The sequence below is a fragment of the Penicillium canariense genome (assembly GCF_028826845.1).
Source record: "Penicillium canariense strain IBT 26290 chromosome Unknown utg000003l_segment0_segment0, whole genome shotgun sequence".
Lineage (NCBI taxonomy): Eukaryota > Fungi > Ascomycota > Eurotiomycetes > Eurotiales > Aspergillaceae > Penicillium > Penicillium canariense.
In genome coordinates this window covers 4,099,753-4,125,282 of record NW_026622730.1, presented here as the reverse complement: position 1 = coordinate 4,125,282, position 25,530 = coordinate 4,099,753, and the positions used below count along the sequence as shown (strand labels likewise).

At 49.8% G+C, this 25,530-nt stretch overlaps 6 protein-coding genes across 6 annotated transcripts; 2 read left to right on the top strand and 4 right to left on the bottom strand.

The window, feature by feature from the left end:
• Positions 1–414: 414 nt before the first annotated feature.
• On the top strand, positions 415–12,462 carry N7482_006361 (PKS-NRPS protein; the record flags this gene model as incomplete). Its single annotated transcript, XM_056688486.1, has 1 exon — positions 415–12,462. One exon carries the CDS (start codon positions 415–417, stop codon positions 12,460–12,462), a length of 12,048 nt encoding a protein of 4,015 aa, XP_056544041.1.
• A 593-nt stretch (positions 12,463–13,055) lies between these two features.
• N7482_006360 (uncharacterized protein) lies at positions 13,056–14,999 on the bottom strand (the record flags this gene model as incomplete). The annotated part of the gene is made up of 8 exons (XM_056688485.1): positions 13,056–13,426; positions 13,497–13,728; positions 13,806–13,877; positions 13,934–14,116; positions 14,178–14,424; positions 14,485–14,530; positions 14,598–14,728; positions 14,797–14,999. 8 exons carry the CDS (start codon positions 14,997–14,999, stop codon positions 13,056–13,058), a joined length of 1,485 nt encoding a protein of 494 aa, XP_056544040.1.
• A 441-nt stretch (positions 15,000–15,440) lies between these two features.
• On the top strand, positions 15,441–17,421 carry N7482_006359 (monooxygenase; the record flags this gene model as incomplete). Its single annotated transcript, XM_056688484.1, has 4 exons — positions 15,441–15,586; positions 15,657–15,739; positions 15,799–16,195; positions 16,278–17,421. The coding sequence occupies 4 exons, from the start codon at positions 15,441–15,443 to the stop codon at positions 17,419–17,421; spliced, it is 1,770 nt and encodes a 589-aa protein (XP_056544039.1).
• A 112-nt stretch (positions 17,422–17,533) lies between these two features.
• On the bottom strand, positions 17,534–19,958 carry N7482_006358 (transcription factor; the record flags this gene model as incomplete). Its single annotated transcript, XM_056688483.1, has 3 exons — positions 17,534–17,581; positions 17,638–19,272; positions 19,338–19,958. The coding sequence occupies 3 exons, from the start codon at positions 19,956–19,958 to the stop codon at positions 17,534–17,536; spliced, it is 2,304 nt and encodes a 767-aa protein (XP_056544038.1).
• Positions 19,959–20,484: 526 nt separating this feature from the next.
• N7482_006357 (uncharacterized protein) lies at positions 20,485–22,094 on the bottom strand (the record flags this gene model as incomplete). Its single annotated transcript, XM_056688482.1, has 2 exons — positions 20,485–21,462; positions 21,525–22,094. The coding sequence occupies 2 exons, from the start codon at positions 22,092–22,094 to the stop codon at positions 20,485–20,487; spliced, it is 1,548 nt and encodes a 515-aa protein (XP_056544037.1).
• A 2,698-nt stretch (positions 22,095–24,792) lies between these two features.
• On the bottom strand, positions 24,793–25,530 carry N7482_006356 (uncharacterized protein; the record flags this gene model as incomplete). Its single annotated transcript, XM_056688481.1, has 1 exon — positions 24,793–25,530. The coding sequence occupies one exon, from the start codon at positions 25,528–25,530 to the stop codon at positions 24,793–24,795; it is 738 nt and encodes a 245-aa protein (XP_056544036.1).

The following is a 25,530-nucleotide window of genomic DNA, read 5'->3' as shown; positions in this document are numbered from 1 at the left end:
CCCTTAGACAACATGACGCTTTTACATACTGCCCTTTGAATCTGCCTTGTCGATCGGACAAGTGAATGCGGCCTGCGATGGATGGGATTGTGGCAAAAGGTGTCGGACCTGAAGGTATCGGTCAACATATCTCCGGCCCCGGATATCCCGACTCAAACCACATTCATGATCGGACATATATGTTCAGCTCCGAAAACTAGGCCTGGAAGTGAAGAAACCTCTTCACAATGGTTCCTTGGAATCAATGAATTGAATGTAAGTAGTCCTGGTTGGTTCACGTTTCCTCTGGCCTTCAATATTCCTTCAGCTTTCGTTTTTTCCATACCACCTCTGTTTTCTGTGCCCGGAACCTGGTGCAAGATCTCGTAGTCGCAAATTTCCCAAAACAATCGACAAAGAGAAGAATAGCCCGCGATGAACTCGTCACAAACTGATCCCATAGCCATTGTTGGCATGGCCTGCCGCTTCCCTGGAGGCAGCAATACCCCGTCGAAGCTGTGGAACTTGTTAAAGACGCCTTACGATGTTCTCCAAGAGTTTCCCCCTTCACGATTGAACCTCAATCGATTTTATCATGCACAGGGGACAAACCATGGATCCACAGATGTCACCAATCGAAGTTACCTCCTCGATGAGGACGTCAAAGCCTTCGATGCCAAATTCTTCAGCATATCCCCTCCAGAAGCAGAGAGCATGGATCCACAGCAACGAATACTGCTAGAAACTGTGTACGAGGCTATGGAGTCCGCAGGCTGGACATTGGAAGATGTTCATGGCTCACAAACTTCCGTTCATGTTGGTGCCATGAACGCTGATTATACCGACATACAAAATCGAGACACGGAGACCATGTCGAAATATAACGCAACTGGAACGGCGCGAAGCATCTTATCAAATCGCGTCTCGTACGTCTTCGACCTCCACGCCCCCTCGGTCACAATCGATACTGCTTGCTCCAGCTCGTTGGTCGCTCTCCACCAGGCAATGCACTCCTTGCGCTCGGGCGACTGCGATAGCGCCATCGTTGGCGGCGTGAACCTGATACTCGATCCAGCGATGTTCATCACTGAATCGAAGCTTTCGATGCTTTCTGCCGAGTCCCGCTCCCGAATGTGGGACCAGGCCGCCAATGGATATGCTCGTGGTGAGGGCATAGCTGCCATGATCCTCAAGCCGCTCAGTCAAGCGCTACAGCATGGAGATCCGATCCAAGCAATAGTACGAGCAACTGGTGTCAACTCGGACGGTCACAGTTCCGGCATCACCATGCCTACTGCGGCGGCACAGACGGCCCTCATCCGCCAAACCTACAAACAAGCTGGTCTTGATCCACTCATCGATCGCCCTCAATTCTTCGAATGCCATGGGACAGGCACGCAGGCGGGCGACCCTATTGAAGCACGAGCAATTCGTGACGCCTTTTTCCCCACTGAGACCTCTGATGAGGTCGCTCCCCTCTTTGTGGGCTCAGTCAAAACTGTCATCGGCCATACCGAGGGCTGTGCGGGTTTGGCTGGAGTCTTAAAGGCAGTCCTCGCGATAAGGAATCAGACGCTCCCGCCGAATCTGCTGTTCAATCAACTGAGTGATTCGGTCAGGCCCTTTTACGGCCCCCTGCAGATACCCACCACATCATTGCCGTGGCCTGATACCATTTCTGGAAGTCCGAAACGTGCAAGTGTCAACAGCTTCGGTTTCGGCGGTACCAATGCACATGCTCTGATCGAGGAGTATAAACCTCAGGTCGCGCAGAGCGGTTACCATGCAGACCAAGCTCTTGGTCCGCTCGTGATCTCGGCCCATTCGGGCCCCACTCTACTGAATAAGGTACGCGATTTGCTATCTTACATGATCTCCAATCCTTCGGCGAATCTGCCCGATATCTGCTGGACGCTGCAGACCAGACGTACGACGCACAAAGTCCGATGCTATTTCAGCAATCGCAGTTATCAATCTCTGTTAGACAGCTTGGCTGCATTCGTTCAGATAAATCAAAGCCTCCAGCCAGAGCAAATTGGGTTCCAGCCGCAACTGATTGATCGTAATGAGTCACCTGGTGTCCTCGGCGTGTTCACTGGTCAAGGAGCCCAATGGCCAACTATGGGCATGGAACTCTTCTCTCGCGTGGCACTTTTCCGTCAATCCATAGAGCAGTGCGAAGTCGTGCTCAACGCGCTTCCGGATCGCCCCTCCTGGTCTCTATGTGAAGAACTCGAAGCAGGCAACGCTTCTTCCCGCCTTTCAGAGGCGGCTGTAAGCCAGCCCCTATGTACTGCGGTACAGATTGCTTTGGTGGATGTGTTGAAAGCAGCCGGCTTGAAATTCCACGCCGTCGTCGGCCATTCATCTGGAGAGATAGCTGCAGTCTATGCTGCTGGCATGTTGAGCCTCACCGGCGCTATGCAGATTGCTTACTATCGAGGTCTCCATGCTCATTTGGCCAAAGGCGATGACGGCCAGCCCGGAGGAATGCTTGCTACCGGCCTCTCTTACGACGAAGCCTTGCAGTTCTGCAATCGACGTGATTTTCGAGGAAGAATTTCTGTCGCTGCAAGCAACTCTCCCACTAGTGTCACTATCTCGGGTGACTTGGACGCAATCTCAATTGCGAAGAAGGAACTCGAAGCTCGAGACGTGTTTGCTCGCCCGTTACGTGTTGACACTGCCTATCACTCGCATCACATGAAGAAATGCGGTGACACTTATCTTCAGTCATTGCTTGCTTGCGACATCGCCGTCAGTGCTCCGATTGAGGATTGTGTCTGGAGCTCAAGTGTACGTGGTGATACCGAGATCCTGGAAGGCGATCTGTCCCCGTTGAAGGGAGACTACTGGGTCAAGAACATGGAGCAAACGGTTCTGTTTTCTCAGGCTCTTGAATCGGCTATCACCAATGGAGGACCGTTCGATATGGTTGTTGAGGTTGGCCCTCATCCTGCGCTCAAGAGTCCTAGCGAGGATACCTTGAAGGCAGTCTTCAGTTCTGCTCCCCACTACACTGGTGTTTTGAAACGTGGGCAAGATGATTTGGATGCAATCTCATCTGCTCTTGGTCTCTATTGGTCTACAATGGGGTCGAAATCAGTAGATTTCGCCGGCTTTCGTCGTGCATGCCTTGGCAGCTCGGAAATCGGACAGCCTGAAGTGATAACGAACCTCCCTTGTTATCCTTGGGATCATACTCAGACATTCTGGAGAGAATCTCGTCTATCACAGAGATATCGACTTGGTCAGGACAGCCCTTGCGGGCTCCTTGGTCGCCGTATGCTGGACGATGATGCACACGAGCTGCGATGGAGAAACATCTTGACTCTCGACGAAAATACATGGCTCGCTGGTCACGAGATCCTTGGCGAAGTGCTCATGCCTGGTGCAGGCTACGTTTCGATCGCACTTGAAGCCGGTAGGCAGCTTGCAGCAGGGCGCCCGATCTCTCTGCTTGAGGCACGAGATATCGAGGTCCGCCACCCAGTCGCTGTGCCTAAGCATCCCGACTCGGTCGAAACTATGTACATCGCTCGTGTGCAACCTTCGCAGGACCGTAACATCATCGAGGCCGAATTCGATTTCTGTTATTGGCCCAGCTCTGGCACAGCAGCAGTGCGGGCTTGCAGTGGCCGCATTGTGGTTTACCTTGGCGATGGCAAGGAGGAATCTTTGCCACCTCGACGTGCCTCGCCGACAAATCTCTTGAATGTATCGGTAGCCGATGCTTATGACGTGTTCAAGTCGATCGGCCTCAATTATCAGGACATTTTCAGAGGCATGAGTAGTATCGATCGCGGGTCTAATCATGCCGTTACCCAGGCCGTCTGGGATACGTCCAACCTCGATCAAGTGTACCTCGTCCATCCCGCCATTTTGGACGTTGTGTTCCAATCAATATTCCTGGCCAAGTCGTATCCGGCCAAATCGCTGATGCATTCAGCTTTCCTACCGGTCAGAATCGCGCGGGTCACTGTTAATCCATGTGTACCTGTCACGAACACGACTGGATCGATAGAGATCGGCACGGAGTCGTATGTCACACACAGCGATTATCGCTCCATTGAGGGAGACATGCACGTGTACAATCGCGCAAACCAACCATTCTTGGAGGTAGAGGGCCTCTCTCTGAAGATTGCCAGCGAACTCCAGGAGTCCGAAGATGTCCAAATCTTCTGTCAAACGACCTGGGGACCGGACATATCGCTCGATCTGTCAGAGCCGGAAAGAAACGACGATCACGACAGTGAACAGAGTGCAATTGCCACCACAATTGACCGCATATGCTTCTTCTATCTGAGGAACTGTCTAGACCAACTCAATGCTGTAACTCGCGAACACTGTCAATTGCATCATCAACGCATGATCAAATCTTTCGAGCGTATTCTAGACCTTGTACGAGAGGGACAGCATGCTTTGATTGACAAGGAATGGCTTGAAGATGATTTCGAGGTCGTCCAGTCGCTACTTCAAAAATATCCCGATCAAATTGACTTGGAGTTGGTGGTTGCAATTGGAAATAACTTGCCTAAGGTCGTGAAAGGTGAGACACAACTCTTGGAGGTCATGCTTGAGAACAACATGCTTGGCCGGTACTATGTCGAAGGGTGTGGCTTCGTCACGATCAATCGAGAGATTGAGCGTTTGTTGCAGAAGATCACGTTTAAGTTCCCTCGTGCGAAGATACTCGAAGTCGGAGCGGGTACAGGAGGCACCACACAAGGCATCTTGGAAGCAATCGGCAGCGCCTACGACTCGTACACATTTACCGACATCTCTACCGGATTTTTTGAAAAAGCGAATGAGCGGCTAAAAGCGTCTGACAAGCCTATAATATTCAAAGCGCTCGATATCGAGAAGCCCGTTGTCGACCAGGGCTTCACAGAAGCTGGATACGATGTGATCATCGCCGTCAACGTGCTTCACGCTACCCGCGATCTGAAAAACACTCTTAATCACGTACGATCGCTGCTCAAGCCTGGCGGTTACCTCATTCTTGGTGAGATCACCAACACCGATGTTTTACGGCATCCTTTCATTATGGGTGGCCTTCCGGGTTGGTGGCTTGGTGATGACGAAGGACGACGCTTCCATCCGTGTGTCTCAGCATTGGAGTGGGATCAATTGCTCCTGGACACTGGATTTTCAGGCTTGGACTTGACGTTCGACGATCTGGAAGACAGTGGGAGACATTGCAATTCATTACTTGTCAGCCGCGCGTTGGATCACACCTTCGAGCAGATTCGAGAACCTCTGACTGCTCTCAAACAGCTAGATGCGGACAGTCGGTTGCTGTTGATCGGTGGTGCGACTTTGCCAATCGCCAAAGCCCGGACGGAGATACAGAAGCTCTTGCCTCCAAGTTGGAGAGCTCGGACACGAGTTGTGAGTTCGATTGACGCAATTGAGGGCTGTCACCTGACACCTGGCATGGGCGTGATTTGTTTGCAAGAGTTAGACAGCCCGTTGTTCTCCAAGACAATGGACGAACATCGCTGGAAGAATTTGCAACTTGTTATGGCGAACGCCAGTCGAGTACTTTGGGTTGTAAAGAACCATCGCTCTGCTAGCCCCGAGTCTGCAATGTTCATGGGCATTGCTCGTACCCTTTCTCAAGAGCTGCCTCATCTCACGTTGCAAGTATTGGATCTGGAATCAAAAGAGAGCCCCGCCACGACAGCACGAACAGTTCTAGAATCATTCGTACGCCTTACTCTGACATCAAACCCGTCAGCACACAACGATAACGCATTCCTATGGATCAACGAGCCGGAGATCGTGTCTGTGGATGGACAACTCCTGGTCCCTCGCATCTTGCCCATAAAATCTTTGGACGATCGTTACAATGCGTCCAGGAGAGAGCTCAGAAGACCCGCAATGTTGGCTGACCAAGTTGTTGAAATCAAACCGTCCACAAGCGGCCTAGCTTTAGTTGAGGTGCAAGAACCCGGATTTTATTCCGAGAATGACCTTGTCAAAGTGCGAGTCAAGTACTCGATGCGTATCAACGAATCCGCTGCACCCAACTACTACTTGTCCGCGGGAACTATCGAGTCCTCTGGTGAGTCCGTCATGTGCCTGTCCTTGCTGAATCGTTCACACCTCCAGGTTTCAAGAAGTCAACTTCACTTCGTTGATGACGATCAGACAATTACGACCAAGGCAATCCTGGTGCTGGTGAAAAAGTTCTTGATAGCGCTTGCACTGGCAAGCGTCGTCCAAAGTCATCAGACCGCGATGGTTCACAATGCAGACGATCTTCTGGCTCGAGCAATTTCACAAACGATCGAAGGTCGTTTGCATTTCTCAGCGTCGAATGCTGTCGTGCGTCAAGACTGGATCGTCATCCACCCACGATCGTCCGCTCGTATAGTAAGACGCGATCTACCTGTTGACATCGCCGTGCTCCTGGACTGTTCCGAGCAGTCTCAAAGCAATGAAGTTCTGGTCCAGTGCATTCCAGCTACCTGTCGAATATCTGGTCTTGATAGCTCCTTAATCAGGAATGCCATTGATCAACTCGGTACGGCTCCATTGCTCACGAAAGCAAATGGCCTGGTTCAAGAATTCATTCGCGAGAATGACATCTCAGAACTGCAGGGCTTGAATCCCGATGTACACGGGATCGCGAACATCAGCAAGAGCAATGTGAAAAGTCTCGGGCTGGTGGACTGGGAGGCAACAGCTCCTGTTGCACTCACCCTGCAACCTATACAGCCACGCCACATGCTCAGGCCCGATCGGACCTACCTCATGATTGGAATGACGGGCGCTATGGGGCTATCTCTCTGCCAGTGGGCAGTACAGAACGGAGCAAGATCAATTGTTCTCACAAGCAGAAATCCTAGCGTGGACAAAGATTGGCTCATCGAGGCGCGCTCACTTGGGGCGGACGTTCAGGTTCAGGTGTGGCCGATGAACATCGCCAGCAGAGCTGCAGTTGGGTCTGTCATCTCCCGAATCAACAGCACGATGCCTCAGCTTGCAGGGGTTTGTAACGGCGCCATGGTTCTCAATGACAAACTTTTCCTGGACATGGATGCGCAAGGAATGAATGCGGCCCTCGAGCCCAAATTTCGCGGGTCTCAAATCATTGATGAGGTCTTAGGAGACCAGGACCTGGACTTCTTCATTCTCTTGTCATCCTGTGCGATGCTCATCGGCAATCCCGGCCAAGCTAATTACCACGCCGCCAATTTGTACATGGCCAGCCTTGCTGCCAATAGACGGACCCGCGGGTTAGCTGCCTCCATCATCCATCTTGGTTATATCGCCGATGTGGGGTATGTCACTCGACAAGATCAGAGCATGCGAGAGCGACTCGAGAAACTTCTGTTCCGCCCGCTCTGTGAGTCTGACATTCACAACGCATTTGCGGAAGCAATCAGAGCTAGCCGGCCCAACGGTCGTGATGATCCTTTCGATTTCGCAATGGGTATGGGCCCTTCCAGGGAACATGTCCCTCCGAACAAGCAACCGTACTATTTTGCAAACCCTCGGTTCGCCCACTTCAACCCTCCTGCAGTGGAGGTCCAAGACGGGGTCGGGCAGAAGACAACGGTGAAGAATGTCAAACATCTGGTTCAAGAGGCCACATCCAAGGAAGAAGCATCCTTGGCGGTCCAGGTGGCGTTTTCCAACAAACTGGAGTCGATCATGCAGCTTCCGCCTGGAACCGTTGATCCCAAGTCGTCATTGATGGACGCAGGCATTGATTCACTCGTTGCAGTTGAGATACGCAACTGGTTCAAGATCGAACTCGAGGTCCAAATCCCCGTCGTCAAAATCTTGGGTGGTATCAGCATTGAAGAGCTTTGCGTTGAGGCCGCGAACAAAATGCTGGCAATCATTCTTGCCAATAAGCAGTCGACTCCGACAAATGATGAGGGACAGACCTCAGAGTCGGCGGTGGTCGTAGATGAGCACGACGATTCCATTTCAACTGGCTCTAAGAGCGGTGTCGATGACAATGAACAGGATGGCTCAATTGGAAGTAGCCGCGATAATCTAGATGTTCTCACGCCTGCCACTGGCAGCCACATTGTCAGTCTGAGCGTGGCAGATGAAGATCTAGCTTCACTACGAGTTGCCAAAGACGCGGGGGACCTGCCACCCCCTGAGATCACTCGGAAAGGTCCCATCTCGTCAGCTCAGTCGAGAGTGTGGTTCCTTTCTGCCAACTCCGGCCACCCAACGAATTGCAACCTTACCTTCGTGTACAATGTCACGGGTCACCTGCAAATCCATCGCCTTCGACATGCGCTGAATGTGGTGATGACGGGCCATGATACATTGCACAGCTGTTTCTACATGCGGCCAGGTGACAATCAACTTGTACAAGGAGTCATGTCTGAACCTAGACATCTCTTTGTACAATTGGAGAAAGGGAACGCAACTGATGCCCTCCGAGAATTTAACAAGCTCAAGGCAAAGAAATGGAATTTGGAGAAGGGCCAGATGTTGGGGATGACTGTGATTCCGCGTGGTCAGCAGGAACACACCATCATTTTGGGATATCACCACATCATCATGGACGCTTTCAGTCTCTCCATTTTCTTCCGGGATCTACACACAGCATATCGCACTGGTACATTACAACGGAGGTCTATCGACTACATGGACTTGGTGGCCCAAGAACGAATGCTTTCGGAGGACCAATTTGAGGACCTCTACACTACAGCAAAACTTCAGTTCTGGAAGAACGAATTCACCGAACCAGTTGATATCCTCCCACTCATGCCAATGGCTCGACTTGCCAGACGTCCAGCAAGTCTAGGTCATTTTACATCCTACAAATCTACGCGCGTAGAACAGACTCAATGGTCTGCCATTGTTAAGACCTGCCGTGAATTAGGTCTGACACCATTTCACTTCACGCTTGCGACGTTTCAGGTTCTACTCGCGCGATACGCGAATATCGAAGACACCTGCATCGGTGTCGCAGATGCCAACCGTCTCAACGAGCGCTACACTGATATAATCGGATTTTTCATGAACATGTTGCCGATCCGGTCCAAGCTCTCGAAGAGATCCAAATTCGCAGATCTCGCCCGTACTGCTTCCAAAAAAGTGCTGACAGGACTTGTCAATTCAGGAGTATCGCTCGACACGATTCTAGAGCTCTCGAATGCACCCAGGTCCCCAAGCTACACGCCGCTCTTCCAAGCTGCCATCAATTACCGGATGGGTGCAATCAGCGACATATCACTGGGCGACTGCGAGCTGACCATGGTCGACGGCCAGGACGCCGAAAATCCGTTCGACATTAGTCTGGGTGTGTTGGAATCCAAAAATGGATCCGCTCTAATCGAGGTCATTTGCAATAGTGATCTGTATGACTCAGACGGCTGTGGAGTCCTCTTGGATTCTTTCTTGCGCCTACTTCACGACTTTGCAGCTCATCCTAAAATGCCTGCCAACGATGGTCAACTCCATGACCCAGCTGCATGGCAGAAATCGCTGATATTAGGCAGAGGTCCCCGCATTGATTACAGTGCTACATGGCCTGCCACTTTGTCTCAGCGATTCGTCACCATTGCGAGGTCCCACGGAGAAAGCTTGGCCATCACTTGTGGAGGAAATGATATGATTTACAGTGAGCTACAGACACAGGTTCTCTCCATTGCTCAAACCCTCCTTGAAGCCGGTTGTGGTGATGGCTCATGTGTAGGCGTGCTATGTGAGCCTTCGCCCGACTTCATCGCAGCTATGTTGGCCATTCTGCATATTGGAGGGATTTACTGCCCACTGGATGTGAGCCTTCCTCACGAGCGGCACCGAGTTATACTTCGGTCGTCTCGCTTCATTGCTCTCATCCACCACTCTGCCACTTCTGATCGTGCTCTGGCTTTGATCTCATCAATGGCCAGCGAGGATCACCGAATGAATGTCATTGCATTGGATGGCGAGGATCGACGAGAAGCATCTGATGTTCCCATCCAAACCCCGACAGACTCCGCTTCTGTACTACTTTTCACGAGTGGCTCGACTGGAAACCCGAAGGGCATTTTCTTGACCCAGAGCAACTTCATCAATCACATCTCTCTCAAGACCCAAGTACTCGGGCTGCAGAGCGAGACCACCCTGCAACAGAGCTCTATGGGATTTGATATGTCCATCATCCAGATCCTTAGTGCTCTGTTGAATGGTGGTCGAGTGCTCATTGTGCCGTCTGAATCCCGAAGAGACCCGGTCGAAATTGCTCGTTTGGTGTCGCAGGGAGCTGTCACCCTGACCATTGCGACTCCATCGGAATATAAGATGTGGCTTCGGTATGGTAGTGACGAGCATCTCAGAAACAAGGCAACAGCTTGGCGTCACGCCTGCCTTGGTGGTGAGCCCGTCACTGAACAGCTTTGTCGCGACTTTGTGCTGCTCGACCTCCCGCACCTTAGACTAACAAATTGTTATGGTCCGACCGAGATCACAGCTGCAGCCACCTTCCAATCGATGCATATCAGCATGACCGGTGAGAAAGATCATCGATCAATGATGATTGTTGGTAAGGCGTTGCCAAACTACTCGGTTCATATCATTGACAATAAGGGCCATTTCCTGCCCATCGGTATGCAAGGCGAGATCTGCATTGGCGGCGCTGGTGTCGCTCTGGGATATTGCGGTCTCCCAGAGCAGACGGCAGCGAAATTTATCGTGGATCCGACGACATCTACAGAGTGGCCCTTCAAGCGCTTGTACCGCACAGGAGACCAAGGACGTCTGCTCGAAGACGGATCTTTGCTATTCATGGGCCGCCTGGACGGCAACACTCAGATCAAGTTGAATGGCGTCCGCATTGAGTTGGAGGAGGTCGAAGGCACAATCTTAGCTGGATCTGACGGCAAACTGTCGACAGTAGTTGCAGCGGCGCACAAAGACCGTCTGCTTGCATACGCGACATTAACAACTGGAATATCTTTGACAGAGACAGAAACAAAACAGCTACTGATCTACGCGTCTCTTCCCTTACCGACCACCATGCAACCCTCCAAGCTGATCATCATGGACACACTGCCGCTTACGTCCGCTGGGAAGATCAATCGGGAGGCAATTCAGCATCTCGCCACGTCGGGTCAACCGAACCGACCTATTTCCAGCAATGGAACAATAAACAAACTGACATTGGGTCAGGGAGAACTCCGGTTACTCTGGGAAAAGGTTCTCGGTGGCCCAGATCGATCCATCGGTCCCGAAAGCGATTTCTTCCATGTTGGGGGAAACTCAATGGCCCTCATGCGCTTGCAAGGAGCCATAAGAGAGTCGATGAACGTTGCAGTCTCTACCAGAGATCTCTACCAGGCAAGCACGCTTGCTGAGATGACTGCTCGAATCCAGGTCCAGCAGGAGCAAAGCCAAGTCGACCAGCCACAGGATGAGATTTCATGGGACACCGAGACAGAAATTCCATCTATTGTTCGGGACGCTCTAAGGCAAGTTTCGACCCATCGTAATGATGTTAAAAGTCCCAAGAAACATGAGATTGAGATTCTCCTCACGGGCGCCACATCTTTTCTTGGTGGAGTCATTCTAAGAGCTCTGGCTGAGCTCACAGGATCGAGGATAAGAAAGGTGCACTGCATTGCTGTGCTCCATGACGACAAGAAATTGATCCCAGCCTCCCAATCGGTCGCATACTACAATGGAAGCCTGATGTCACGCCGTTTGGGCCTTACAGTCCCCGAATATGAACATCTACAATCGAACGTGGATTTGATAATTCATGCGGGCTCAAATGGTCACTGCCTAAACAACTTTCATTCCCTTCGGACGGCCAATCTGAACTCCACGCACGAGCTGATCGCCATGGCTCTACCTCGATCCACCCCCCTGCTCTACCTCTCCTCCAATCGCGTCACCCTTCTCTCCGGTAGCACTGCCTACCCTCCGGCATCTATTTCGCGTTCTCCACCTCCAAAAGACGGAAGTGAAGGCTACACGGCATCCAAATGGGCCAGCGAAGTGTTCCTAGAGAACCTCAAAGCCGACAAATCATGTCCACAACTCCCAATCCAAATCAGTCGACCCTGTGTGGTCGTCGGCGCGGAGGCCCCTAACTCAGACGCCCTAAACGCCATCCTCCGTTACTCGCGCCTGATGCAGACAGTCCCCGTCTTCGACCGAGTTGAGGGATACTTTGATTTCAAAGACGTGCAAGAGGTCGCGCAGGAGGTAGTGAGCGACGCTCTGGCTCTGCTTGACTTGTCGACAGATTCGTCGGCGATTCGATTCCGCCATCACTCCGGCGGTGTCCGCACTTCTCTGGGAGAGTTTCGCCAGCGAATGGAACAGATCTATGAAGTTCCTTTTGATGAATGCCCACTCCAGGACTGGATCGATCGGGCTTTGCAGGCCAGTATTGATCCCCTGATCACGGCCTACTTAGAGGGAATGGTGGAACGGGGCGAGGTTTTGCGTTTTCCATTCATGGGCGAGGAGGTTTCACAAGGGGAGGTTTCAACTAGGAACGGGAATGAAGCATAGAGTGATTGCATCTTACTTTCCTTAGTAGTGATGAGTCTCATTATCTAGGTAAATATTGCCTCAAAAGGCTGTTCTTATCAATTCTACAGACGTCTTTCGTTTGACCTATGTAGATCAATGTCATTCCGTCCACACGATTAGGAACTATTGGACCGCTCTACTGCTATAGAAAGCAAGTGCATCCATAGCCCTCGATTTGAAATGTCGATCGAACGATATCGGCGAGCGTTTCCTCCCAGAAGCTTTCAAGACGAATATGCTAGCAAACTTATCGCATCGGTATAACTAACCGGATCAATTTCAAGCTTTTCCAAGTGTATAAGGCCATACCAGACTAGTCTTGCCATATGCTAAAGCTTAGGAAACAGAAGTACTTTACGATAAGCGTATATCACTTGGGGCATATCAACCCAGGCAGCACAAAAGCAAATTCAAGGCAATAAGATAAATCGAGAAAGCAACCGCGATAATAAATTTGAAATCGTGTTCTACACAACTCATAGACAAACGAGGACGACACACAACGATAATCCACATCAAGGCTGCTGCTACTGCTGCTGCCAACGCCTGGTGACAACAACCCAGCAAAGCCTTCAGATTTTAATCAACCGTACATCAGCAGCATCCCGATTCTGAAATCCTAGCTGCTTCTCGCCGACACCCAGACTCTCCAACCGGAAACGCTCGACAACAGCCACGGTCGTCAACTTGAAAATCAGATCTGCGAGATGTTTGCCCAAGCAGCGACCAGAAGCCGCGCTCGTGCCATAGCGCATAAAGCCGCATCGCAACGCTTGAGGGGCCACTTCCAGGAACCGATCCGGGCGATATTGTGCGCCATCGTCTCCCCAGGTCACGGCTTCTTCGTTGAGGCGTCGATTGTCGATGATGACGGTTGTGTTGGCCGGGACGTGGTATCCGCCGATCTGTTTGGCTTCGCCTGTGGTTTCGGGCATGGAGAACCCTATTATCTGGTCGTTAGCAAGGTCGTTGACGTATTGCCAATCGATTTGAGCGATCTTGGGCCGACTTACAAAACGCCGGGCTCAGTCGCATGCTTTCCATGATGACCCGGTGCAGGAGGGTGCCGCTGTTGGTCAGGTACTTGGAGAAACCTCCCTCGCCTTGTGACTTCCATTTACTGATCTCAGATCGAAGTTCAGTCTGGATTGACGGGTTCGCGGCGAGGTTTGTCATGGTCGTGCTCAAGACGGAGGCGCTGACATCGACGTTGGCAAAAAGCACCTCGCCAAGTGTTGACAGGAACTGGGAGGCTCATTGTGTCAGTGATTTAATCTAACAGAGTGAAGTGGCCTGACGTGTGAAGTGAGAACGGCACTTACATCTTCCTCCGTCATATCCTTCGACGGATCGAAGCCGCGAGCGATTTCTTCAACCGGGCAATCCCACTTGCCCTATGAACTCGCGTCAGTCCGAACAATCACCAATGATAGAAGATGGAAATACGTACACCCCGAGCGTTGTGAATGACGGCTCGATTGAGACCCCGCCAGTCCGACAGGAACTTGTCCACAGATTTGCGGACTGATGTCGGAAATAAGGTCCAATATCTTGATTCATGGCTCTTACAGATCAGAATTTCATGGACAGCTTGATCGTGCAAGTGGCTGAGCTCGAGCAACTGCCAATAGAGCTGTTATGCAGGTCAGTAATCTTGAACATAGCCACGAGAAAATGTTGGGGTCAGACGCAACTCGATCATCAAAAGCGTCTCGATATAGATGGTGCGCGACGAGCCGGAAAACCAGGAACTTGAATTCTGATCTAGCATTGAGATCGGTGGATGATGAGGTGGACAGCTCTCCGACCCAGAGTACAGTCTCTCGTTGAAAAATTCCAAGGCGGCGTACTGCTTCGTGAAACTTGAACGGGGGATCGAAATGCAGGCGGATCTTTCGCCACCCATCGCCGAATCGAAGTCCTACGGCTGTCCCCATAAATCTGATTTCCTGTCAACGACGATGTTCAATGCACAAGATCGAGCTGTCAGAGACCACTCACCGGCCGAACAAGCCGCCAAAATTGAAGTTGCGCGGTTTTCCATGAACTGTTGCTCCACATCGATCGTCAGGTATCCATACTCCTCATAATGGCGCAACATGGTCTAAACGCACCTTTGTAGTCGCTGCGGTAAAAGTCGTGAACGTGTGCTGGTTGACTAATGACCAGTTCCTGGTATTTTCCACAGGTGATGAGGTACGGTTCGGTGCCTGCTAAGGCTCGACCCTGCTGCGAGATGTGTGCACTATAGTCCAATAGCTGGCATCAGCGTTTCAAAATCATCGATTATGTTCGAGCCAAATCGATTCTAACCTTTGTAGCAGTTTGAGACGAAGATCAGTGATCTTGAGCTCTTTGATGAGTTTGGCCTGGTCGTTACAGAAGGCGTACCTCCGCTGAAGACCACGAACACTGATGCTCAGGACAACAAGCACAACGCCGAGGACTCCTAGGCCAAATACCAATGGCTGTGAAAGCAGTCTGTCCAGGACTATGTTGCCGAAAATGGCGTCCATGATTGTATTGACGAATGTTGACAGTAAAAACCCACCAGTTGTGACCGGATTATCTAAGACAGCGGGGGGCGGGGGGCTGGATGTGAAGACGACCGACTGAGCGACGACTATAAATTAAACAGACGTACACCATTCGTCGGATATTCTCATCGGAGAAGCAGAAAAATCACTTACAATCCGCGAGATGTGACAGTGTTAGATCTGGTCCGACGGTGTGTGTCCGACGACTCTGTCGATCAGCTCGGAGCAGAATTGCAGAATCGGATATAAGCTGTTCGGCCCGACACCCGCCTCGGAGCAAGATAATAGGTATTCAAGGAGATCCGTGGCATCTTGCAACAAGCATGTCGTTATCATTGCGAAAACGACAAGTCTACGTTTAAAATATTCTGTTGCTTGCGACCAACGGATTTTTTCCGACAAACGAGCAAACGCAGCACCATGGAAGAGATCCGATCAATCGAGATCCTGCCCAAGGGCACTATTCTCATATCGGGAGGCGGGCCTGTAGGCCTCGTTCTGGCTTTGGTGTTGGCTCACCATGGCCAGCGTAGTGTTCTGATCGAGCAGAACATCGAAGCCACAAGGTACGGTACACCTTTCAAGCTTTGAAAGGGCCTGGCATTTCTCTTGCAGAGTGCTAACCACATTCAACAGGTACCCCAAGATGCATTTGGTCATTGCTAGAACGATGGAGATTTTCCGTCAACTAGGCATTGCAGATGAGCTACGATCCAAAGGTTCTAAACCCGATTTGCACTACATTGAAGATTTCATTCGCTAATGCACGGTTGTGTAGGTGTGGCAGAAGATGAGCCTTTCACAGTCCGTTTCTCAAGTGGCTTTGGTTCAGCTGGGTCTTTGTCCACCTGGGATCTGCCCAGCGTCGAGGCGTTCAGGCAAAATATCTCGTTGAATAACGACGGTACGATGCCTCGTGAGCCTTGGGCACGTATTCCAAGCAATATCATGGAGCCATGGCTTCGAGAGAAATGCGATGCGAACCCACTGATCGATACTCGCTATGGGTGGGCCGTGGAAGGCCTAGTGGGGTACGAGGATACAGTCGAGGTTCATGTCCATGACCGAGCATCGAATATTCGCAAGACGATTCGCTCCCCATACGTTGTCGGATGTGATGGCGCATGGAGTGCGGTGCGGAAAGGTTTGGGCGCGGAGCTAGAAGGCGGGCCTATGTGAGTTCTGCTATGTATTCCGGTGGCCCATGTGCTCAAAGAGACAATAAGACTCCTCGAAAGCTAACTCCAACAACGATAGGCATCGAGCCGTGGCCTTGACCCATTTCAAGTCAAAGGATCTCGAGCGACTCTATCGCCAGGGCCGATTTTGGCATACCTTTTTTCCCACGGACCCTACAACCAATAACGGCTCTGTCGGCGGCGCCATCATCGCGCAAGACGGAAAGGAGACCTGGACAGTCCACGATTATTTAGGCTCAGACTACAATGCAGACGATGTGACCGCCGAGAAGACAATCGCCCGGGTCCTTGGCGGTATGGGCTCACCCTACCCGATTTCTATTGATGAAGTCACTGCAACCTCCATCTTCACGCCGACAGTAGCTCTCGCCGAAACGTGGAGCGGAAATCATCAGCGCGTCTTCCTTGCCGGAGATGCTTGTCATCAGACAATTCCTTCGGGCGGCTACGGAATGAATATGGGCCTTGCTGATGCTTGGGATCTTGGCTGGAAGCTCGCAGCCACTGTTCAAGGCTGGGGTGGCACTCACTTGATGAAGACATACGAACAGGAACGTCGTCCTGTGGCAGCGCTGATGCAACACTGGAGCAAAATCCACATGATGAAACTCATGGGGCTTTCAACAGCTGTGAAATTGGATCCGGTCGTCATCGAATCCATGGATGAGCGCGGCATAGCCCTGCGTGAGGAAATCGATCAGTACATTCAGCAAAACGATGACCATAACCAGAGCTTCGGCGTTGAAATGGGTCACCGCTACGAGTCGAGTCTGGCAGTACTGAACGAGCAGGTGGATGTTGAAAAGGCAGCACCACAGTTCGACTCACGAAACTACATCCCAACTACCTTTCCTGGTTCGCGGGTACCGCACGTGGCTTTGTCGGACGGCAGCGCCATTTCCGATGGATTCGGGAAAGGCTTCACCATGGTCGCGTTTCTGCAGAAAGAAGCAGTAGCAGCCGGAGACCAATTTCAGGTGCCCATCGCACTGGCCAGTTTTGAAGAAGCGGCACGCCAGCACAGTATTCCTTTAAAGAGCCTTTGTTTGATGAATGAGACTCATGCGTTCCGAATTTGGGATGCTTGTCTTGTCCTCGTGCGGCCTGATGGATTTTCAGCGTGGCGCTCAGATAGTCTGGACAAGGTGCACAATGCATCACATGTGTTGCTTCAAGCAACAGGGCATACCTCACCTTTGTAAGCAAACCCTTCCGAGACAGAGACGATCGAACATAGAACAGAATGGAAAGAATTAACCTCAATTAATCACGATCTTCATTTCGCAACGTAAATCGTCCTGTGAACTTGCTCTATCAAATAGTTGGAACCAAAAAGGCCGAAAAGTCCAGGTAGTTGGAGTCCTGACTTCAGTCAGTAGTGCTATGTAAGAGGCGCATATTTGGTAATTTGTACTCACCATTGCGCCAAAATCCAGGCCGTCAAGAAGCCCATTATCGATCACGTCTTGCGACACTTCTCGAGGAGTGTTGGCGGCCCTGTAGGACTGTAGTACATCGTAACACTCCTTCAGGCTGGCTTTTGCAGTGTTCAGCACAGCAGACAAAATGGGTTGGCCGCGTTCCATGGCGTATATCTGGGAAAGAATGCCAGCAAGAAAGATGTAGCGTTTCAACGTAGGATGGCCCAACTTTACGATCTGCAGTAATTGTTCGTTGATGTGTTCCAAAAGTCGAATGATGGGCGCTCGCTGGCCGCGCGCCAGTTCAGCGAGAGGATCAAGGACCAATGTGTGGTTGAGACCAATCGAAGCAGATGACGGACCGGAACCCGTTTCCTCCAGCTGAGACACAACCTCCAAGCCCAAGACTGAAATTACGTCCAGGCTCAAAGGTCCGCGAAATGACCCTGTGCTCATCACCATCAACTTGGACAGATCGTCAAGAGAGTCTGCAGGTAGCCGAAGTCGCTCGGCATAAGTGGCGATAATCATTGCAGACTCCTGACAAACCCTCCGGGAAAAATAGAAGCGGGGATCCTTTTGCGCTTGTAGCATGAAAGGCCGATGCAGAACCAGAATATACCGACGAATCTGCATATCAAGGAAAGCGTGATGCATGCTTAGAAATTGCGACCAATGCGACCGACAATAGCTTGCAAGAGTACGGCAAACTGTCTGAAGTTTCGTAGCTAGCTCAATGGCCATTTCGTATGAGTGCTCTAATCGCTCGTTTTGGACCGCCCTGACAACTTCAAGTCGTATCGGCAGGGACTGACGCATGAGAATTTGTATCGACGATTCCGTATAGCTTGTCAACGGTTGTGGAGACGGAGACTGTTCGCTGGCTGAATCTAAATCAGCATCGCTGACATTAAGAGGCATATGATCGTCAAAGTCGTTTGAAGAAAGAAGCAAAGGGATGGAACAGTCCATGGAACCATGGATTACGAGCTCTAGGACTGTTGTCCAAAGCCTCCTTCGTATCCCGGCTTGAAAAGGAGACAGAGAAAACAGTTGTGGATCTCGGTGCAGGCCCATAGCCATAGCCACCCGAAGTAGACCACTTTCCGACAGCCACGGTGAACGGCCGACTAATGTTATCTGCCGCGAAACCAATAGAAGACAGAAAATTTGAATTCCATCAAGATTGTTGGTAGTTTTCTCTGACGGTCCAACCATCCAGTATTGAGCAGCTTGTATCCAAGTACGCCGCGAGCGCTGCAGAACTTTGTCGTCGTCGTTGCTGAAGACGCTTCCAATGGCCAACACCAAACCCAACTTGATTGCAAAGTTTGTAACTACAGGCTGCGGCTGGCTGAAGTATTGTTCGTATTCTGCCCAGAATGTGGGAATGTGAAAACAACGATAGATCAACTCGAAAGTCCGCATGTAGTGATTCACTAGTCGGTCACAGATGGAACGAGCCGGCATTGTACTCAGAAGTTGAGGAACGGGGTCATCCATCTGCGGTGTCTGCTCATTTTTCATCGTGAGTCGCAAGTTGCGTATCTCATTCACCGAATCGGCCAGCTCGGCCTTGGTATCCACGAAGGTCAATTCAACGTCACTGTCTCCAACATGGCTGACTCTGAACTATTGACACGTCAGCCAATGTTCAATCAGTCAAGGTGCTCATTAGAAAGGAGCTTCAACGATACCTTCTCAGCAGTGTGCAGCCAGTGGCTTGAAGGAAACAGTTTTACCTTCTTCTGGTTGTGACGAAGTCGAGGGATGACAGACGGAATTGTTAGAGACTTATCGCCCGTGACAGCTGAAGGCGCAGGACGAGCTTGGGAGAGCTCAGCAAGCCGCTGCTCGACGTGTTGGAGGCGATCAGACAATGCCAGCAGCGTGAGATGATTGTTGCTGCTGCTACTGAGGCTGTGCTGCTGGGGATCTACTTCTGGTACAACCGAGTGCTCAAGCTGCTGTACACGTCGCTCTACGCTCCGAATTCGCTCCGTTTCATTCGTTGTTCGTTGCCTCTTTGCAGGGTGATCGATGTTGTTTGGGGCAATGCTGAGCGAGCGAGGAACTTGTTGTTGGACAGTATTGCCCTCGCTTCCACGGTCTTCCAGGGCGAGACTGGGTTGCTGCTGATCTCCTTGATATGTGCACGTCACCGAGTTTCTGGAGACTTGACAGGCTGAACATGGCGATTTGAGATCGCAACGTACTTTTCGGCGGCGGCACGGGTCGCAGGATTGCACAGGTCGGCGGCTCCGACGAGCGGGTGAAGATGCTGACCGGGTACTGCCAAAGCTCTGGTCCTCAGCCATCTTGACGACAGTCCAAATTGCAGGTATTGAATGCGCGGTCAACGGACATCAATGATGTTGGAAAGGTCGGAGGGAACGCTCGGGGTCGGCAAGCTGCTGAAGTGAGGTGCTGTTCCATCTTCGGACTCGGGCCCGGGTCCGGGCTCGGGGCTCGGACATAAAGCCCACTCCTCTAAACGTTCGCCACCCACCGACCAATTCAACCTCCTCAGTACAGGTATTTTCATACAGCCCTTATTGGTGTCAACAGCTAGGCTACGAATCCCTTGCCGATCATTGATGACACAATGTCGTCGCTTTCGATCGTCGGACATAGCCTTCGCTCCTAGGCGTCAATGCATCGTCTCCTTCTTCGTTCGATTTCCAGGTTGTGCTGGTCCGTTGCAGGAATTTAGAAACGAGTGAAACGCGGATATATGAACAATAAAGAGTTGCAAGGCATGGATCAGTTTGGCATCTAACAGTCAAGCTAATGTTCTAAAGTTTCAGCTAACGTAATTCTCATGCCGACTGTCGTTCATCGAAACTAATTTCCTTCGCGTGCTTTGTGGAGGGCAACCAAAACACCAGTCTTGTTACTTGGTCCAATCCGCATAATAGCATGATATGGATTCGCATCTCTGGAATCGATTCGCTCGTAGCGCATTACCAAACGAGCCAACATGTATGCAGCCTCCGTCATGACCATCATCTGTGCTGGGCACCTTCTAGGACCACCGCTGAAAGGCACGAACTCCCAGAAGGGCTTCAGCTCAAGGAAGCGCTCAGGACGAAAATCGTCTGCGTCTTCACCCCAGTATTCTCGATTGCGCTGCTGTACTGTCTTGGTGACTTGGACCATGTCACCTTTGCGGACGAAGATGGGGTACTGGCCGTCTTTGCCTCCGCCACGTGGGAGGGTCGTGTCGTTCATGCAGATACGGACTTGGGTGACGTTGTTTGGGTTTAGTCGCAGAGTCTCATCAAGACAAGAATTGAGAAACTTCATGCCTCTGAGAGTGGAGAAGCTGAGTTGACCAACCGCTTCGTCCTCACCCCCTTGAACTGATGTCAGTACCTCCTCACGACATCTTGCCCACGCATCCGGGTGACGAGCCAAGTGCCAGAGGGCATTACTGATGAAGATCGAAGTTGTGTCGTTGTTCGGGACCAGCAGCAGGGCCAATTGAGACCGCAGGTCTTCGTAGTCGGAGTCGTGTGATGCCATGTACCATAGCAGGTCTTCCCGCTCAGGGCCTACTTTCTCTCCAGCAGCGATGCGTGCCTTGCGGGTTTCGATTTCTTTGTAAGTCGCTGTGATATGTGTGTCGACAAAGGCATGAACCTCGTATACTGCCTTGAGCCACCAGTCCCAGTTGAACCACTTGATCATGCGAACGACCTGCATACGCTGGCGACTGCCACGAAGAACATCCAGCATGGCCCATGTGATTTTGGCCTTGGCTGGATGATTGAGGGCCCCCATAGGCTCGCCAAGGATGAAATCAGTGGTCAAATCCAGGAACTATGTTCGTATGAGCATTGTAATGAAACGTTCAAATTGCTTTTTTTGCAAGCGCGACTTACCCATCGCTGGAGCAGGGGCTGGATGTTGAATGTCTCTCCATCTGGCGGCAGTAGAGACAATAACGAGTCCACATACGGCCTGATCCGATCAGTGTTCGTATAAACATCGCGATTGAAGAACGGCTTGATGAGGAAACGGCTGAACACCCAGTCGTCCCCGTCAACGGTGTTGACACCTTTGTCGGCGAACGGGTGGAAAGCTTTCGTACTGCGTCGGAGAGGACTGATGCCAAAATCCTTCCAGTTGATCGCTGTCATAGCCTTAAGGTTCTTCGTCTCGGTGGTGTAGATTTGCCGTTTTCCGAGGAAACGGACCTTGAATGTGCTCGGTTGGCCTTCATGCATAGCTGCCAGCCATGGGATAAAAGTGTCTCCACGGAGGGCCTTCATTTGGCTCAAGGCGAGATCGAGGCCGAAAATGCGATCCCATTGAGGATAGGATGGGATAACGCCGCAGCCATGGGCTTTGCGTCCTTGGTATTCTTTGAATTGGCCCCACAGTATATTGAGGAATATGGCCAGTAACCCAGAGGCGACGGCCAGAGACCAAAGGTTGTCGACGATTATCATCGGGTGGGCAGGTTTGTTAATAATAAAAACTGTTGCCAGCAACTTTTGAGGAATGAAACCCACATCTTTGATACGATGAACCGAGACACATTTAAAGCATCGAGGCATAAAAGACCTTATTAGAAGACTCGGAGGTCTCTTTCGATGAAGTAAGTGCAGCTCCGTGAGGTACTCATAGTTAAATATTATCCCCGATACTCTACTCTTGAATCTCGGACTTAAATTCGGGACCTATACGCACGCTGCCCTAGCTCCCGCCGGACCCCCTACTATACCGTGTGAGTACCCCCCGCGCCCGCGACCGCCGCCGGCCCTCCCGCCACGACCGCCGCTCGGGTCGCGACCGGAGAACGCCCGGCGTATTCGTCGCTCTCGACGCTCTCGAATCGTCTATCGGACCGCCCGATCCGCCGCCGGGGGCGGCCGCTAACCCCGTTATATCCGTCGGGATCGCCCCCGTCGGCGACCGAGGCTAGGTATACCGCCGACGACGTTAATCGGAATAGCTTAGTCGAGATCCTTAAGGCGCCTAGACGCCGCTAGATTATATATCCTCCGAGCGTAATCCGTGAACGATCCGCCTTAGATGATTTAGTCTACACCGGAGGATCGTATTTAACTATTATATATAGACTATATCGGGGGAGATATATATCTCTACCTCTCTCGTACTCGATCCCCTCTAAGCCCTACGCTAATCCCCTATCCCTTTTCCTCTATATACTATATTAATCTTTTTATTACGGGGTCTACTTATAGGGTAGAAGGCCTATCGATTAGGTAAGGAGGAACTAGTATAGTCAGATTAAAATAAAGACTAATTCTTAAGGAATTAGAGGAATATAGAAAGATATAGGACTTTTATACTAGAGTAGTTACTCTAGTATAGAGTAGTAGTAGTGTCTCGCTATATTATTAGTATATAGTAAGCCGAGGTATACTACCTTCCCGAAGTAGGGTAACTTAGGGCTACTTAGGTAGAAGGTAGAGGTCTTACTAAAGGAGTTAGTATATTAGATACTAGGCTATATAATCTCGCTCGAGTAAGGGTACTTATTTTATAATAATTATACCTTCTCTAGTAATATATATCCCTAGGTATACTAAAGATTATATTATCTAAGATTACCTATATTACTATATATTAAGACTATAGATATTAATAAGGATTATATAGATTAGAGATAGCGATACTTAACCGAGATTATATATATTAATATATATTAAAGATTAGGTCTAGTAACTAAGATTATACCCCTAGGATTATAGGTATTAATAAAGACTATCTAGATTAAAGGTTATAATATCTAACTAAGTTTATAGATATTAATATATATTAAAGATTAGGTCTAGTAACCGAGATTATATACCTAGGATTATAGGTATTAATAAAGACTACCTAGATTAAAGGTTACGATACCTAATAAAGATTATATATATTAATAAAAGAGAGTCTTAGTTTTTAAATTAGTATAATCCCCTAGACTTCCTAGGCTTTCTCTTTTCTTTATTATCTCTCTATCTCTTATTTTATAGTAGTTATATTATCCTCTTTTTCTATTACTCCCCTATTTCTATTTACTATATCCTTACTTATTTTTCGCTAGGTAATATCCTCTTACTATATCTCCTAAGATTAAGGCTAAGAGCTATACTATCTTTAATATACTAATTAGGGCTAAAGTACTATAGTATATATATTATCTATATACTATAATTAGCTAGTATAACCTAATTAGTAATTAGCTAATAGAGATTAACTATATCCTAGATACTATAGCCTCTATCTTATATTACTAATATTATACTAGGAACTTAATATATATTCCTATAAGTTTTACTATATTCTTTTTAGATAATATTTACTAATAAAATAGGCTTTTACTAGTATTTTAGGCGATATTAGTAATGTAAACGTATAAATCAGCAGGTTTATATATACTAAGACCTAGATTTTATGCAAAAATGGTTTTTAATGGTTCCCTAATAGGGAACTACAATGGTTTGTAGTTTGGTTTAGTTTTTAGTTTTAAAAACCGCAACTATTGCGGTTTAGTTTTTAGGGGCAAGGTTTGCCCCTAATTACGGTTTTTGGCGCAGTCTAGACCGGACCAGGACTGGGACCGGACCGCACTATGTAGGGCTTGGTCCCCCGTGCGGTCTTGTAAACAAGATAAACATAGGAATTTATGTAATTTATGTATAGTTTCTAGTTAATGTAGAGATTATATAAGATTTGGCTGACTAATAGCCTAAATAAGAAGGTCTTGGTAGAATTATGAATATGCGGGGGACCGCATGGGGGACCGTGGTCCGGTCCTGACTACTTTGAAAAAAGACCAAGGACCGGAGGGCCTGGTCCCGGTCTTTGCCGAGGTCTAATGGGAAGGATAATCAATTATACCATTCTGATCTCATGGCTTGTTACAGATTGATTATAATAGTTTCTACAATTAGCCCAAAAAACTAAACTATTTACAGGTTGGTTTAGTTTCATTTTGTGGTTTTGTGGTTTTGGCGTGGTCTAGTATAGTCTTGAATATATGAAAAAGGAACAAGGACTAGTCCCTTCTAGGGGTGTACTGGTCTGACTCCCTATACTGAGCCAGTGGCTGCGTCAACAGTGTATATTTAGTAATTCAGAAGTTCACACTCTAGCGCAATAGCAAGACCTCTTTGGTTTTATGACTTTCCCTATTTAGAGATCGTGAGGATATACATCCTGAGACTTGTTTTGTGTAGCAACGTAGCCCATTGCGCGGAATAACCGCATGGTCTTGGACTCCTGTCGGGCACATATCACCACTCCTCGTGCGCTAAGATGCTCCATAATGACCTGATAGACTCTATCCTTCTCCGCCCGATGTACCTTGACTTCTAGCTCCATAAGGTGTAGGGACTGGACGGCCACATCGTCTAAGACAGCCCCGTATCCCTCCACACGTAGCGCCTTCCATTTAGGATTTAGGTACGGACCGTATCCAATGAGCTTCTCCCAGGTGACATCACGCTGAAAGTCATCCACTAACTGCCTTTGCTTTGCATTCCAGAGGTTAGTTCCCTTTATGGGAGCTTGTCTCTTGCAAACAAAGGTCGTCTTATTGCCGTATCGATCCCACCGACACACTTTCGCGTGGTGGCGCATATGAGATTTTGGTGTCGCTAGCTGCACCTTAACAATCGAGATCTCTTGGCCACCACGAACTTTGGTCCGGAACATGAGTCCCTGGGGCGTGTACAGTGGGGGAGAGGTATCATAGTAAGTTATCGGGTCCAGTTTATCTGGATCGTGGGCGACGGCGCCCAACTTTGTTAACACAGCGTAAGGATTCCTATCACAGATCGACCATTGCAGACTGACTTGGTCTTTGATTTTAGGCCAGCAAGTGGAGGGAGTGACAAGATAGAACAATGTAACGAGGTCGAGGAGCTTCAT